Source organism: Bombina bombina, chromosome 1, assembly GCF_027579735.1.
Source record: "Bombina bombina isolate aBomBom1 chromosome 1, aBomBom1.pri, whole genome shotgun sequence".
Taxonomy (NCBI): domain Eukaryota; kingdom Metazoa; phylum Chordata; class Amphibia; order Anura; family Bombinatoridae; genus Bombina; species Bombina bombina.
This window is the reverse complement of record NC_069499.1, coordinates 772253474-772271583: the sequence shown is the minus strand read 5'-3', so window position 1 is coordinate 772271583 and position 18110 is coordinate 772253474. Positions and strand designations below refer to the sequence as shown.

Sequence of the window (18110 nt, the reverse complement as noted above, 5' to 3'; positions counted from 1 at the left end):
TAAAACACAGGCCTGAGTCCGACTAAGGCCTGAACAAGAGATTGAATATCTGGAGTCAGACAGAGGCTTGGGCTAATCAAAATAGCAGAATTCTGGCCTCTTAGAGACCAGACCGATAAATCTTTCTCCAGGGGCTCCTGAAGAACGGAAAGAATGCTAGGAACCCTCACCTGTTCCAAGAGAAATCCCTAGATTCATACTAGAAAAAGTATGTACAACATACCTAATGATGAAACTTACGATTTAAGATCCTGATCATAGGATCAATCACCGTAACAGAAAAACCTTGTCTAGACAAGATTAGGTGTCCATTCTCCAGGTAGACAACTTATAGAATCTAGATTGGATGTAGGAAAGGACCCTTAGGTAGAAAGTCCTACCTCAGAGAAAGTCCACGGGGGAAAGTATGACATTTTAACCAGAACCGTATTCTGCAATGCCAAGTTGGGGTGAGTAGAAGCACCAAAACCTGTTCCTGTACAAAACAAGCTTTTTCCCAAGGAAAAAGGGCAAAAAAAGAAACAGGCAGAATAGTCCGATTAGATCCGCATCTAGGGAGCTTGGCGTTTAGAAGAGACGCCATCATCATACACTCTGGAACTCCCCACCTGAGGAATATCCTTAAGATACCTTCTGATAAAGAATCCACTTACGAGACTCCTGCTAATGAAAGACGCTAGATCCCTCTCTCATCGCAAGGGAACTCCATGTTCCTACTAGTAATTGAATGGGTTCATGGACTCTCCATGCCATTGGGGGGGGAAAAAATAGGCAAATCAGGGAACATGTAGAAACAAATTACATTTCTGCTGTGAGATGTTAAAGAAATCATGTATATGAAAAAGCAGCAATTAAAAAAAGTTTCAATATTTTTATGCATTAAAAAAAGTTTAAAATAGCTGATAATGAAACTAAATGTAAATGCATGGATAATCAAATAACTATTTGTGGATAGGGGAAATCCTTCACAAGCATAAAAACAAAGCATTTTTACCAGGCATCTGATTTTCAAACACATTTGATATAATATATTTTAAATGGAATAAATAAGAATATCAAAAAGAAATTGAACCATCACCTGATAGACTCTAAGCTTACTAGTATCAAATAGTCAAAGCAAAATTTATTGAAAAAATAAAATTCATAAAAATTGTATAAATCTCTAATGGTAGACAAAGGGAAAAACAGAATTTATGCTTACCTGATAAATTACTTTCTCCAACGGTGTGTCCGGTCCACGGCGTCATCCTTACTTGTGGGATATTCTCTTCCCCAACAGGAAATGGCAAAGAGTCCCAGCAAAGCTGGTCACATGATCCCTCCTAGGCTCCGCCCACCCCAGTCATTCGACCGACGGACAGGAGGAAATATATATAGGAGAAACCATATGATACCGTGGTGACTGTAGTTAGAGAAAATAATTCATCAGACCTGATTAAAAAACCAGGGCGGGCCGTGGACCGGACACACCGTTGGAGAAAGTAATTTATCAGGTAAGCATAAATTCTGTTTTCTCCAACATTGGTGTGTCCGGTCCACGGCGTCATCCTTACTTGTGGGAACCAATACCAAAGCTTTAGGACACGGATGAAGGGAGGGAGCAAATCAGGTCACCTAAATGGAAGGCACCACGGCTTGCAAAACCTTTCTCCCAAAAATAGCCTCCGAAGAAGCAAAAGTATCAAATTTGTAAAATTTGGCAAAAGTGTGCAGTGAAGACCAAGTCGCTGCCTTACATATCTGGTCAACAGAAGCCTCGTTCTTGAAGGCCCATGTGGAAGCCACAGCCCTAGTGGAGTGAGCTGTGATTCTTTCAGGAGGCTGCCGTCCGGCAGTCTCATAAGCCAATCGGATAATGCTTTTAAGCCAAAAGGAAAGAGAGGTAGAAGTCGCTTTTTGACCTCTCCTTTTACCAGAATAAACAACAAACAAGGAAGATGTTTGTCTGAAATCTTTAGTAGCCTCTAAATAGAATTTTAGAGCACGGACTACGTCCAAATTGTGTAACAAACGTTCCTTCTTTGAAACTGGATTCGGACACAAAGAAGGTACAACTATCTCCTGGTTAATATTTTTGTTGGAAACAACTTTCGGAAGAAAACCAGGCTTAGTACGCAAAACCACCTTATCTGCATGGAACACCAGATAGGGCGGAGAACACCGCAGAGCAGATAACTCTGAAACTCTTCTAGCAGAAGAAATTGCAACCAAAAACAAAACTTTCCAAGATAATAACTTAATATCTACGGAATGTAAGGGTTCAAACGGAACCCCTTGAAGAACTGAAAGAACTAGATTTAGACTCCAGGGAGGAGTCAAAGGTCTGTAAACAGGCTTGATCCTAACCAGAGCCTGAACAAATGCTTGAACATCTGGCACAGCTGCCAGTCTTTTGTGAAGTAAAACAGATAAAGCAGAGATCTGTCCCTTCAGAGAACTTGCAGATAATCCTTTCTCCAAACCTTCTTGTAGAAAGGATAGAATCTTAGGAATTTTTATCTTGTTCCATGGGAATCCTATAGATTCACACCAACAGATATATTTTTTCCATATTTTATGGTAAATTTTTCTAGTTACAGGCTTTCTAGCCTGAATCAGAGTATCTATTACAGAATCTGAAAACCCACGCTTTGATAAAATCAAGCGTTCAATCTCCAAGCCGTCAGTTGGAGGGAAACCAGATTCGGATGTTCGAATGGACCCTGAACAAGAAGGTCCTGTCTCAATGGTAGCTTCCATGGTGGAGCCGATGACATATTCACCAGGTCTGCATACCAAGTCCTGCGTGGCCACGCAGGAGCTATCAAGATCACCGAGGCCCTCTCCTGATTGATCCTGGCTACCAGCCTGGGGATGAGAGGAAACGGTGGGAATACATAAGCTAGGTTGAAGGTCCAAGGTGCTACTAGTGCATCTACTAGGGTCACCTTGGGATCCCTGGATCTGGACCCGTAGCAAGGAACCTTGAAGTTCTGACGAGACGCCATCAGATCCATGTCTGGAATGCCCCATAATTGAGTTATTTGGGCAAAGATTTCCGGATGGAGTTCCCACTCCCCCGGATGGAATGTCTGACGACTCAGAAAATCTGCTTCCCAATTTTCCACTCCTGGGATGTGGATCGCAGACAAGTGGCAGGAGTGATCCTCCGTCCATTGAATTATCTTGGTCACTTCTTTCATCGCCAGGGAAGTCCTTGTTCCCCCCTGATGATTGATATATGCAACGGTCGTCATGTTGTCTGACTGAAACCTTATGAATTTGGCCTTTGCTAGTTGAGGCCAAGCTCTGAGAGCATTGAATATCGCTCTCAGTTCCAGAATGTTTATCGGGAGAAGAGACTCTTCCCGAGACCATAGACCCTGAGCTTTCAGGGATTCCCAGACCACGCCCCAGCCCACTAGGCTGGCGTCGGTCGTGACAATGACCCACTCTGGTCTGCGGAAGCTCATTCCCTGTGACAGGGTCAGCCACCAACGGAGTGAATCTCTGGTCTTTTGATCTACTTGAATCGTCGGAGACAAGTCTGTATAATCCCCATTCCACTGTCTGAGCATGCACAGTTGTAATGGTCTTAGATGAATTCGTGCAAAAGGAACTATGTCCATTGTTGCAACCATCAATCCTATTACTTCCATGCACTGCGCTATGGAAGGACGAGGAACAGAATGAAGTACTTGACAAGAGCTTAGAAGTTTTGATTTTCTGACCTCTGTCAGAAAAATCCTCATTTCTAAGGAATCTATTATTGTTCCCAAGAAGGGAACTCTTGTTGACGGGGACAGATAACTTTTTTCTTTGTTCACCTTCCATCCGTGAGATCTGAGAAAGGCTAGGACGATGTCCGTATGAGCCTTTGCTTTTGACAGGGACGACGCTTGAATCAGGATGTCGTCTAAGTAAGGTACTACTGCAATGCCCCTTGGTCTTAGAACCGCTAGAAGGGACCCTAGTACCTTTGTGAAAATCCTTGGAGCAGTGGCTAATCCAAATGGAAGTGCCATAAACTGGTAATGCTTGTCCAGAAAAGCGAACCTTAGGAACTGATGATGTTCCTTGTGTATAGGAATATGTAGGTACGCATCCTTTAAATCCACGGTAGTCATAAATTGATTTTCCTGGATAGTAGGTAGGATCGTTCGAATAGTTTCCATTTTGAACGATGGTACCCTGAGAAATTTGTTTAGGATCTTTAGATCCAAAATTGGTCTGAATGTTCCCTCTTTTTTGGGAACTATGAACAGATTGGAATAAAATCCCATTCCTTGTTCTCTTATTGGAACTGGATGTATCACTCCCATCTTTAACAGGTCTTCTACACAATGTAAGAATGCCTGTCTCTTTATTTGGTTTGAAGATAATTGAGACCTGTGGAACCTTCCCCTTGGGGGTAGTTCCTTGAATTCCAGGAGATAACCTTGAGAAACTATTTCTAGCGCCCAAGGATCCTGAACATCTCTTGTCCAAGCCTGAGCAAAGAGAGAAAGTCTGCCCCCCACTAGATCCGGTCCCGGATCGGGGGCTATCCCTTCATGCTGTTTTGGTAGCAGTGGTAGGCTTCTTGGCCTGCTTACCCTTGTTCCAGCCTTGCATTGGTTTCCAGGCTGGTTTGGGTTGTGAAGTATTACCCTCTTGCTTAGAGGATACAGAATTAGAGACTGGTCCGTTTCTGCGAAAGGGACGAAAATTAGGCTTATTATTAGCCTTAAAAGACCTATCCTGTGGGAGGGCGTGGCCCTTTCCCCCACTGATGTCTGAAATAATCTCTTTCAAATCAGGTCCAAATAATGTTTTACCTTTGAAAGTAATGTTAAGCAATTTTGTCTTGGAAGACACATCCGCTGACCGAGACCTTAGCCAAAGCACTCTGCGCGCCACGACAGCAAACCCTGAATTTTTCGCCGCTAATCTAGCTAATTGCAAAGCGGCATCTAAAACAAAAGAGTTAGCCAATTTAAGTGCTTGAACTCTGTCCATAACCTCCTCATACGAAGATTCTTTACTGAGCGATTTTTCTAGTTCCTCGAACCAGAAACACGCTGCCGTAGTGACAGGAACAATGCATGAAATTGGTTGTAGAAGGTAACCTTGCTGTACAAAAATCTTTTTAAGCAAACCCTCTAATTTCTTATCCATAGGATCTTTGAAAGCACAACTATCTTCGATAGGATTAGTAGTGCGTTTGTTTAGAGTAGAAACCGCCCCCTCGACCTTGGGGACTGTCTGCCATAAGTCCTTTCTGGGGTCGACTATAGGAAATAATTTCTTAAATATAGGGGGGGGGAACAAAAGGTATGCCGGGCCTTTCCCACTCTTTATTTACTATGTCCGCCACCCGCTTGGGTATAGGAAAAGCGTTGGGGGGCACCGGAACCTCTAGGAACTTGTCCATCTTACATAATTTCTCTGGAATGACCAAATTGTCACAATCATCCAGAGTAGATAACACCTCCTTAAGCAGTGCGCGGAGATGTTCTAATTTAAATTTAAATGTCACAACATCAGGTTCAGCTTGATGAGAAATTTTTCCTGAATCTGAAATTTCTCCATCAGACAAAACCTCCCTCATGGCCCCTTGAGATTGGTGTGAGGGTATGTCAGAACAGTTATCATCAGCGTCCTCTTGCTCTTCAGTGTTTAAAACAGAGCAATCGCGCTTTCTCTGATAAGTAGGCATTTTGGATAAAAGATTTGCTATGGAGTTATCCATTACAGCCGTTAATTGTTGCATGGTAATAAGTATTGGCGCACTAGATGTACTAGGGGCCTCCTGTGTGGGCATAACTGGTGTAGACACAGTAGGGGATGATGTAGTATCATGTTTACTCCCCTCATTTGAGGAATCATCTTGGGCAATATCATTATCTGTTGCATTACTGTCCTTACTTTGTTTGGACACTATGGCACAATTATCACATAAATTTAAATGGGGAGACACATTGGCTTTTATACATATAGAACATAGCTTATCTGATGGTACAGACATGTTAAACAGGCTTAAACTTGTCAACAAAGCACAAAAAACGTTTTAAAATAAAACCGTTACTGTCACTTTAAATTTCAAACTGAAAACACTTTATTACTGAATATGTGAAAAAGTATGAAGGAATTGTTCAAAATTCACCAAAATTTCACCACAGTGTCTTAAAGCCTTAAAAGTATTGCACACCAAATTTCAGAGCTTTAACCCTTAAATTAACGGAACCGGAGCCGTTTTTACATTTAACCCCTATACAGTCCCAGAATGAGGCTCTGTATATAACTAGAAAGGCCCCCATCTGAAAAAGGTGTCCAACACAGTGCCTGCCGTTTTTCTAAACGTTCCCCAAGATTATAATACCAATAATTAGTTAGAATCTGCATAATATGCCTAGTAAAGCAATTGTTTTAGCCCAGAAAAATGTCTACCAGTTTTTAAGCCCTTTTTGAAGCCCTTTATTCTTTTATGTTTAACTAAGAAAATGGCTTACCGGTCCCCATGAGGGGAAATGACAGCCTTCCAGCATTACATGGTCTTGTTAGAAATATGGCTAGTCATACCTTAAGCAGAAAAGACTGCTAACTGTTTCCCCCAACTGAAGTTACTTCATCTCAACAGTCCTGTGTGGAAACAGCAATCGATTTTAGTTACTGTCTGCTAAAAATCATCTTCCTCTTACAAACAGAAATCTTCATCCTTTTCTGTTTCAGAGTAAATAGTACATACCAGCACTATTTTAAAATAACAAACACTTGATAGAAGAATAAAACTACATTTAAACACCAAAAAACTCTTAACCATCTCCGTGGAGATGTTGCCTGTGCAACGGCAAAGAGAATGACTGGGGTGGGCGGAGCCTAGGAGGGATCATGTGACCAGCTTTGCTGGGACTCTTTGCCATTTCCTGTTGGGGAAGAGAATATCCCACAAGTAAGGATGACGCCGTGGACCGGACACACCAATGTTGGAGAAAAGACAAAACAAATAGCAAGAAAGTGTGGTCCTATGTAGCCAATAAACAAAACAAAAAAAATGTATGCTTACCTGATAAATTAATTTATTTCTTGAAATGGTGAGTCCACGGATCATTAATTACTGTTGGGAATATCACTCCTGGCCAGCAGGAGGCGGCAAAGAGCACCACAGCAAAGCTGTTAAGTATTACTTACCTTCCCACAAACCCCAGTAGTCATTTGACCGAAGGAAAAGGAGAGAAAGTAAATAACACAAGGTGCAGAGGTGCCTGAGGTTTATATAAAAAAAAAAATCTGTCTGAAAAATAGGGAGGGCCGTGGACTCATCGTGTCAAGAAAGAAAGAAATTTATCAGGTAAGCATAATTTTTTTTTTTTTTTTCTTAAGACACGGTGAGTCCACGGATCATCAATTACTGTTGGAAAACAATACCCAAGCTAGAGGACACAGATAAGGGAGGACAAGACAGGTAACCTAAAAAGAAGGCACAACTGATTGCAGAACCTTTCTCCCAAAAGAAGCTTTAGCTGAGGCAAAAGTATAACATTTATAGAATTTAGAAGAAGTGTGCAAAGAAGACCAAGTCGCCGCCTTACAAATCTGATCTACAGAGGCTTCATTCTTGAAGGCCCAAGAAGAAGACACTGCCCTAGTGGAGTGAGCTGTAATTCTCTAAGGAGGCTGCTGTTCAGCATTCTCATAAGCCATACTAATAACACTTCTCAACCAAAGGCAAAGAGAAGTGGCAGCAAACAAACAATGCAGTAGACTGACTAAAGTCCTTCGTAGCCTGCAGATAGAATTTAAGAGCCCACACAACGTCTAAGTTGTGCAACAAACTTTCTTTATGAGAAGAAGGATTAGGACAGAGAGAAGGAACAACAATTTCCTGATTAATATTTCTGTACGAAACAACCTTATGAAGAAAACCAAACTTGGTACGAAGAACTGCCTTATCTGCATGAAATATGAGATAAGGAGGATCACACAGCAATGCTGAGAATTCAGAAAACCTCCAAGCAGAAGGAATAGCAGTAAGAAACAAAACCTTCCAAGATAATAACTTAATATCTATGGAATGCATTGGCTCAAACTGAGCCTGTTGCAAAACTTTAAGAACAAGGTTAAGGCTCCAAGGAGGAGCAACTGATTTAGACACAGGCCTGATTCTGATCAGGGCCTGGCAAAAGGATTAAACATCCAGGACATCCGCCAGACACTTATGCAGCAGTATGGATAAAGCGGAAATCTGACCCTTGAGGGTACTGACATAACCCCTTCTTCAAGGCCTTCCTGGAGAAAAGATAAGATCCTAGGGATCCTGACCTTACTCCAAGAATATCCTATTGATTCACACCAATAAAGATATTTACGCCATATCTTATGGTAAATCTTTCTAGTGACAGGCTTACGAGCCTGAATCATGGTCTCAATGAACAATTCAGAGAACCCACGCTTAGCTAAAATCAAGTGTTTAATCTCCAAGCAGTCAGCTTCAGAGAAATGAGATTTGGATGAAGGAAGGGCACCTGAAGCAGAAGGTCCTTCCTCAGCGGAAGTCTCCACGGAGGAAGAGACAACATCTCTACTACATCTGCATACCAGATCCTGTGAGGCCACGCAGGAGCTATTCAAATCACAGATGCTTTCTCCTGCTTGATCCGAGCGATGACTAGTGGGAGGAGAGCAAACGGAGGAAAGAGATATGCCAACCTGAAGTTCCAAGGAACTGCCAGAGCATCTATCAGAAAGGCTTGATGATCTCTCGACCTCGAACCATACTTTGGGAGCTTGGTGTTCTGATGAGATGCCATCAGATCCAATTCTGGCAACCCCCATTTGGTTGTTAACCTGGAGAACACCTCCGGATGGAGTCCCCATTCCCTGGGATGGAAAGGCTGTCTGCTAAGAAAATCCGCTTCCCAATTGTCTACTCCTGGAATGTGGATGGCAGATAGACAGCAATTGTGAGCCTCCAACCACTGGATGATCCGTGCCACCTCCTTCATGGCTAAGGAACTCCGGGTTCCCCCTTGGTGGTTGATGTAGGCCACTGAGGTTAAGTTGTCTGTCTGGAACCTGATAGACCGGGCTAAGGCCAGCTGAGGCCAAGCCATCAAGGCACTGAAGATCGCTCTCAACTACAGAATGTTTATGGGGAGAGCAGATTCCTCCTGAGGCCAAAGTCCCTGTGCCTTCAACGAGTCCCAGACTGCTGCCCAACCCAATAGGCTGGCATCCGTGGTCACAATTACCCAAGAGGGTCTCTGAAAACATGTCCCCTGGGACAGATGTTCTTGCGACAGCCACCACAGTAGGGAGTCCCTTGTTGATTGATCCAGAACTAACCTCTGAGATAGGTCTGTATAATCCCCGATCCACTGAGCGAGCATGCATAGCTGCAGAGGTCTCAAATGGAACTATGTCCATGGAACCCACCATCAACCTGATTACTTCCATGCATTGGGCCACTGATAGTCGTTCCGCCGACTGTAGAGACAGGCAAGCGGACAGAATCTTGGTGCTTCTGACCTCCGTCAGAAATATCTTCATAAATAGAGAATCTATAATGGTTCCTAACAAGGTCACTCTTGTAGTCAGAACAAGAGAAGTTTTCTCCAAATTGATCTTCCAACCGTGTGAACGAAGAAACGCCAACAAGATCTTTGTATGAGATTTTGCTAGTTGCAAGGATGGCGCCTGAACTAGAATGTCGTCCAGTTAAGGCGCCACTGCAATTCCCTGAGACAGAATTACTGCCAATAGAGCTCCCAGGAACTTTGAGAAAATTCTGGGAGATGTGGCGAGGCCAATGTAAGCGCTACAAACTGAAAATGTTTGTCTAGATAAGCCAACCTCAGATATTAGTGAGGGAAAGATACTGTACACATTTCAAGAACGCCTCTGTTTATCTGGTCTACAGATAATCTTGAGAAGTGGAACCTGCCCCTGGGAGGAAAAGTCTTGAACTCTAACTTGTACCCCTGGGACTATATGTCCACTGCCCACGGGTCTGAAACGTCTTGTTCTCAAGTTTGCGAGAACTGAGAGAGAGTCTGCCCCCCACTTGATCCGATCCCGGATCAAGGGCAACCCCTTCACGCTGACTTGGATTCAACTACGGGTTTCTTGGATTGCTTCCCCTTATTCCAAGACTGAGCAGGCTTCCAGGAAGGCTTGGATTGTTCCTGCTTGGTAGAGGTAGGGGAAGACTTACCTCTGAAGTTAAGAAAGGAACGAAAATTGGTCTGACATCCCTTTGATTTATTCTTTTTGTCTTGAGGAAGAAAGTATCCTTTACCACCCGTGATATCGCAGATAATCTCTGCCAAACCTGGTCCGAACAAAGTCTTTCCTTTGTAGGGAATAGCCAAAAGCTTGGATTGCAAAACCAGTTATTTTAGCTCCCAACTTAATGACTTGCAAGGAAGTGTTAGTTATAAAGGAGTTGGCTAACTTGAGAGCCTTAATCCTATCCTGAATTTCCTCCAAGGGAGTTTCAGCTTGCAAGGACTGGTTACTGTAGCGATGCACACCGCCGGTTGACATTATATATCTTCTTTAAAAAGGCCTCAAGCTTTTTATCCATAGGATCTTTGAAAGAGCAACTATCCTCAATAGGGATAGTAGTTCTCTTAGCCAAAGTGGAAATCGCCCCTTCCACCTTAGGAACCGACTGCCACAACTCATTGAAGGAGTCAGCTACTGGGAACATTTTCCTAAAGACAACGGAGGTTGAGAAGGGAATTCCTGGTCTCTCCAATTCCCAGGTAATAATCTTCATGGCACGGTCTGGCACTGGAAACACCTCCCCAAATGAAGGGACATCAAAGTATATATTCAATTTAGAAAAATATATATAGGGGGCACCCTTGATCAAAGTAAAAAATAAAGACTAAAGTATGACTGTGTGAATATAGACAATAGTAATACAACAGTCTTAAAAAATAACAAATAAGATACAACCAATATTATAAAAAGCAATAAACAAATCAATGCAAACTGCAGCAAAATAAAAAGTTCCATATATCAACAAGCTGAATTGGAGAAATGGAACCCAAGTTTATGGAGCACATCCAGGTCTAGACAACTGTCAATAGGAGGATCAAGGTCAAGATCCAAAATCAGCAATCTGTAGAGAATCTAGAAAAACAGAAGCGCCACATGGCCTAGTACGCTGTGGATTTGTAAAAGATGGTAATGTTTACACTCACATTTAGTAGAGCTCCACTCTTGGTGTAAATAAAGCAGGCTGGGATCAAACAGTCACCCAGCAGACTGATCTCGGTGTAACTCGAACCCCAATAGGTCAGGAAGCAATGTCCCAAACAGTTGTACACCAAATGATCAGGTGTAAATCCAAAGAAATGGTAGAATGGCAAGTGTTAAGTGCCAGCTGCACTAAAGCCGAAGGTGCCTTAGGAATACTTCTAAAACTTATGTTCTTCTCCAGCCATTAAGATTTTAACCCTTTACATAACCGATACGTGTGTCACTGCAACAGATGACAGACGTATTGGTTATGTAAAGGGTTAAAATCTTAATGGCACTGCATGTGACGTTGCTGCAGATTGGGTCATATTAGGTAAAGATTGTGATTACACCTGGACAGCATCATCCTGAGGGAACAGTGGCTCAGAATAAAAAAGCTTGTCTTTATATAAAAGAGTTCTATCTATACAAGAACTGCAAAATGGTAAAGGGGGCTCTACTTGGGCATCCAAACAGATTTTGCACAGACTAGAATGATTAGGCCAAGTCCATTTTGCACAAGAAATTACACAATTTCTCTAATTTCTGATATAAATAATGCTACTGTCTCTTTAAAAAATAAACTCAAAGCCCATAAGAATTTTTTTCCTTTCGAGAAGGGATTTCTCTAGCACAATTTTTTTTTTAATTTAACAATGTCCCCAGCACCTCTACACCTCAGCGATATGCTGAGGTGCCTGCCTGCTCCTCCCGGCACGGATTGATATGTTGTCCTTCGATCCACAGCAGAAACTAGAGTGACAGAGGCGGGAGCTAACAAACAAGACAGTGCGACTGAATTCACTCACAAAAACAGCGCGCAGAGTGTAAGAGACACGCCCGCTTAATGGTGTCACGCCAGGAACAACTAGCCGCAATAATAAAGCCGTTACAAATACTAACAGCCTCTGCATAAGACGACTGCACAATTAAGCAGACCACTCTGAGCAACCAATAAAAGAAATAAAAATCTCTTATTATTCCATTACTCTACCGCCACACAGTACCCTGCCCCTGCCAGCAAAAAACACCTGATCCTCAGGATTAAGCCCCATAATTGCAGATATGTGTTGAAGTGCCATAGGTGTTAATAGAATAAAAATGGCACTTACCTGTATTCCTGACTGTCTGGTAGGAGGAAAGTTAACCTGGTATGAGAGGAAGCCGCTCCTCAGAGACCTAGGATAAAATAAATGAACAGAGTAATCCTACTCTGTCATTCTGAGAGAGGGCAGCAATGTGTTAGGAAAATGCAGTGAGGCCCACCCCACAAGTTCCTAACTGCTTTAAAGCTACAACCCTGCTGAAGAGACTAACGTGGAGTACAGCTAGACCAAGATTTTGATGGAAGATCAGAGCAAGCGTAGCTTCAAAATAAAAATTTTTTGATAATAAATAAATAAATATATATATATATATATATATATATATATATATATATATATATTTTTTTTTTTTTTCTTCTAACAGCTTTGCTGTGGTGCTCTTTGCCTCCTCCAGCTGGCCAGGAGTGATATTCCCAACAGTAATTGATGATCCGTGTACTCACCATGTCTTAAGAAAGACAGATTATTTTAATATTTTCACAGCAAATAAATGCAGAAATCCAAAAACAATGTTCACCAATATTGCTTTGCCTTCAACTGAATAGGCTTTGCTATATCACAAGTTTAAATCTTGACTCACCATATGAGACTCCAGTTCTGCAATCTTTTCAGGTGAATCACCTCCCAAGTAATAGACTCTAATAACATGGTCAGTGCTGCCAGTAGCAATAAACATGCCACCTAAAAAACAAAAAAGACCAGATAGATAGATAGATTATATATATATATATATATATATATATATATATATATATATATATATATATATATATATATATATATATATATATATATATATATATATATATGCACCTGCACTTTAACCTGGATTACAATATGTCCTTTATAGGATTCTTATGTTTTTAGTGTCCCAATAAACTTTTGCATTTTTTATTCATTGTGGGCTTTTGACCGCTTTTTTTCTCATCTTGGATATAGATTATATATATAATAAATATATATATTGACTATTATATATATATATATATATTGACTAATCGGATGAAAAGAGAATCAATAATAGTTTTCTATGTTTTAAATAAAATCCACATAATGAGTGTTACAAATATAAACTTCAGACGAAAACTTTACATTAACACAACTGTTTCTTCAATTTTTAAGCAGCAGAGCACCGTTTTATAATTAAACAAAACAAAACCACAAACTGTTTGAAAAGAGGTAGAACTAGAAAGAGTTAGACTATCACTGTTAATAACATTCTGTGATTCACTCTTTCAGAAACTTTGCATTGAAATGCAAACATCTCAACATGTCCACATGCTTCTGGTTAAGGCTGGTTCTCTGTTTGCAGCTATATTTCCTGCAGCAGAGAAAAGGCTGTTGAGGTGTATAAGTAGGGTTTTGTCAATTTCACCAAAGTGGGATATTTATCTTTTTTTAGCTCTTCACCAATGCTAAGTGTTTTCTACCTTGGCAAGGGACCTCTCTCAATAAAGTAACCCTTGACTTCATTCTAACATAAAAATATCTTGAATATCTATATGCAATGGTAAATAACCAGCTATAAGGTTAGGGAAAATATCTAGTCCGCTCTAAAAATAACGAATATATACTTATAAAGGTTGAATCTGGTACATATTATCATAATTTATTAAAAATATAAAAAAAAACAATAAAAACAAAATCAAAAAGCGCTAAGGACTGTATATCAATAACAGGACAAAGCCTTACACATTTATTTATACAGTACATATAATCAGCAATAGCAAGCAATACACTAATAATTGTGCAAACAGATAATAGTGCACATCAATTTAAATAACTCCCATCAATCTAGGGGCTAGGTATAAATAACAAGCTCAGCACTATATCAAAGTTTAGTTCCAAATCACCTGATTTAATATAAACAATCCAAATGATGACTACTATATCTGGGTTGCACATAAGCCAGGGGTAGTTGTAAACGTATACTGTCCTGAAAAAGTGAAAAGTAGACGTCTGTAGACGTCCTTTAGGCTAAGGACATAACCATAAAACACAATACCATATGCAGGAGTTCAATGGAGTGAAGCAGCTGGTGTTGTGCACAGACCAAATAATTGCAAACCAACTAATCGATTAATCGATTATGAGATTCGTTGACAACTATTTTCATAATCGATTATTATCGATTATGACGATTAGTTGTTGCAGCTCTAATATATATATATATATATATATATATATATATATATATATATATATATATATATATATATATATATATATATATATATATATATATATATATATATATATATATATATCTGTACATACACAAAGACAAAGTACAATAAATGTGTACGTTCAAGGACGTAAACCGTATGTGAATAGTAAAAGGGACTATATACACCATGTGTCATATAACTGCACGTAATAGACACTACTTTAAAGAAGAATATGCACAGATACGGATATAAACATCCAGCATGAAACCTTTTAAAAACTTACTTAGATGATCCCAGTTTAGCACTGTTGATGAGGTTAAGCTGGGACACCCACTGAAAGGGGCTGAGAAAGCAAGAAGAGCAGACACTCTCCGCTCCCTTGTATATTGATGTCTACAGACTCCTGGTTGTAGAATAGGTCTTTTTATATGCATCTAAAACGTTGTGGTGTTGTTAGGAGTCTGAATATCAGCACAATGTTATTACTAAATAAGCAAAACTATACAAAAACACTCCCAGGTGGACTATATAAATATCTCTATATATTTTTTTTTTATTATAATTTAACAAATATATAAATGTAATTAATGATAATTTGAGCAATAAAAATTTAAACATTTTATTATTAGCTGATTTTTTAACTAAAATGTTTAATGGATGGTCAGGAAAATCAGCCGGGTAGAGTACCAATTAAAAAGGGCCCGGGGAGAAATGATATATGTAATACTTCTGTCATATTAGTTTTATTTGATGCACTCCTCTTTTTATTATTCTTATGTTTAGTTAGGGATAACATCTTTTTGGACTGCAAAATTAGTTTTTATATTTTTTCATTCCTTTATTATTAGTTATTTGTAGGGCACTAACGGATTCTGCAGCGCTAAGAACATGAGCATAATATGCAAGGTAACAGTTATGGAAGACAAATGGATAGAGGACACTGCCAAGAGTTTCACCGTTTGTAAATCAGGTCTCATGAAGGTGACCTACAAAGCAGTTAGGCTTGTAGGCTTACATGCTAAGGGGGGTTCAAGGGGATAACCAAAAATGAGGAGAGGAACTAAGATCAGTGATGCATATAAATATACATTAAAATTTCTTAATAGTAGAGTATTTAAGGAGCACTTGACAGTTTGAAAACTAGGGGAGAGTCTTGTGGAGCGAGGCAGAGAGAGTTCCACAAACTAGGGACCAGTCTGAAGAAGTCTTGTAGACGGGAATGTAAGGCGGTAACGAGAGGAGGAGAGAAGGAGGTCATGAGCAGAGCGAAGGAGATGGGAGAGAGATTATCTGGACACTTGGTTGGAGATATAGGGTGGTGCAGTGTTTTTGACAGCTTTAAAAGGCAGAGTCAGGAATGTGTGTTTTATTCTGGAGGTTAGAGGAAGCCAGTGAAGGGACTGGCAGAGGGGTGCAGAAAATGAGGAGGGACGTGTAAGGAAGATCAATCTGGCAGAGGCATGTATTACAGATTGTAACAGAGATGGATGGCAGTTGGGGAGGCCTGAGAGGATGGAGTTGCAATAGTCAAGACGGGAAATAATGAGAGTGAATTAAGGTCTTCGTTGTGTCTTGTGTGAGGAAGTGGTGAAATTTGGAGAGGTTTTTAAAGGTGGAGGCAACAGGAATTGGCCAAAGACTGGATGTGGGGAGTGAACGAGAGATCTGAGTCATGTGTGACCCCAAGACATAGGGCATGCAGGGTTGGGGTAATGATGTTATCAACAGTTAGAGAAAGTTGGGGGGTAGGGATTTTGGAAGAAAAGGGAATAATAAAAGGAGCTCAGTTTGAAGAGATTTAGCTTAAAATTAGTGAGAGGACATCCTGGTTGAAAAATTAGAAAGACTGACAAAAAAAAAACAATTTTAACCAAGGAAATTACATGAGAAGTTACAATCAATTATGTGGAGAGGCTATTTGTTAAGATTGATGTGGCAACCTAGCATAGGTATCGGTCATATTTTAAAGTATTTATTGAAAATACTACAATCTGTGCATCAGCTAGGACCAGTGCCCTTCCCTTGCCAGTAGCACCCCACAGGGGACCTAGTTTCTTAAATGCTTTTCTTTTGAGAGTGGCCTTTTTTTCTCCCTTTTATGCTATCTGCAATGTTTCTGTTGCAGCACCATATGGCCCCCAGGCATAGTACTGCCTACGTCACCAACAATGCCTTGAACAGGTGAATAAAGAGTCTCTGGCCACATGAAGCAGTTCTTAAAGGACATACATCTGGCAGGAGGAAGGGGTTAACCTCTTAAGGACATATGACTGAATTTTTCCGTCAAAACAATTGAGCAAACTGAAAGCTGTGTCCTTAAAGGGTTAAATTACTATTCTGTTACCAGGAACCAACAGATAAACAGCAAAATACTTCTAGGTTTTATACAACATTAAACTAGCATAAAAAGTGTAAACAATATAAAATATATTCAAATAAAATTGTCATAAAGTCCTCAAAAAGTCATAGAATGGCTAATGTACCAAATTGTCCCAAATGATCAATTACAGTTGGTTTTGATAAACCCAGATGCCAAGCAGCCACTGGCTTTCTGGTTTAGAAGACACTCATGGATGTTCCTCACTTCCACCACCTGCACCTACATTTTTAGTTTGGTGCGGCTGTATACTTACTATATCTCATAATGATGGACAAAAGTTTCTGGCTTCTAAATTTATGTGATTTACTGTCACTTCATCAAACTTGCCGAAAAAAACAGTCCCGCAAAATATATGCAAACATTTTTTGCCACTTATATTAATTTACTCAACAAAATAAAAACTACTTGATACCAATTATAACAGTAAATATGTTTCTGCCCCTGCAAGCCTTTTTCAAGGCATTAAATAAGTGTTAAGTTACCATTTGCATACTCTAAGAACCTTACATGAGAGATTTTGTGTATATAATATATATCATTACATTATTTAAAATTCCCCATTTTCAGAAATAAAGTAAATTTAAGTAAAATTGTCACCATGAACATAGTGGTTAGATTAGATTAACTTTTGATACTCATATTGGCACTGCAAGAACAGTCCGACTCCATGACAGCATATATACAAATCACTTCAGATTTCCTATAACAATCCTTTAGAAAAACTTTTCAAATTATTTATCTACAAAAATCCCCATAAAACACCAATAAAATCTATGGGGATTTGTGTAGATAAATCAAGTGTTTCTAAAGGATTGTGATCAATCCCATCAATGTCTTATCAGAAGTGTAGTATACTTTAAACTGATGGCAATGTGCATTTTATAGACCCTAATGGAAATTTAGATATGTATCACCGCCATTTGTTTTAATTAAGACAAACATCATCAGATTTAACTGTTCAGATCTAATGATTCAAAATCGAGGAATTAAAAAGCGAAGATGAAAGTACTTTCAGATTGTCATAAAACAGCCTTTGAAACAGAGGTCACTGGTTTAAAGCTTGTCTCACAAACCACATCATAGACATTTAGATAATTGATAATGGTGTAATACTTCAAAATTTTTACAATGAGACTAATTCTTGAATTTCTACACTTCTGTAAAATTTACAGGAGAAAAAATAAAACCAACAAAAAAAACAAAATATGAATTATTTGAAGGCTAAAGACTTATTCTTAAGACCTGGAAAGT

At 39.8% G+C, this 18110-nt stretch overlaps 1 protein-coding gene across 1 annotated transcript in view; it reads right to left on the bottom strand.

The window, feature by feature from the left end:
* Positions 1–18110, bottom strand: part of BRWD3 (bromodomain and WD repeat domain containing 3) — a 466754-nt gene that overhangs the window by 414235 nt on the left and 34409 nt on the right. Inside the window, exon 11 of the mRNA XM_053715025.1 lies at positions 12892–12992. Within this exon, the coding sequence (XP_053571000.1) occupies positions 12892–12992 (101 nt within the window). The remainder of the gene's footprint in view (positions 1–12891; positions 12993–18110) is intronic.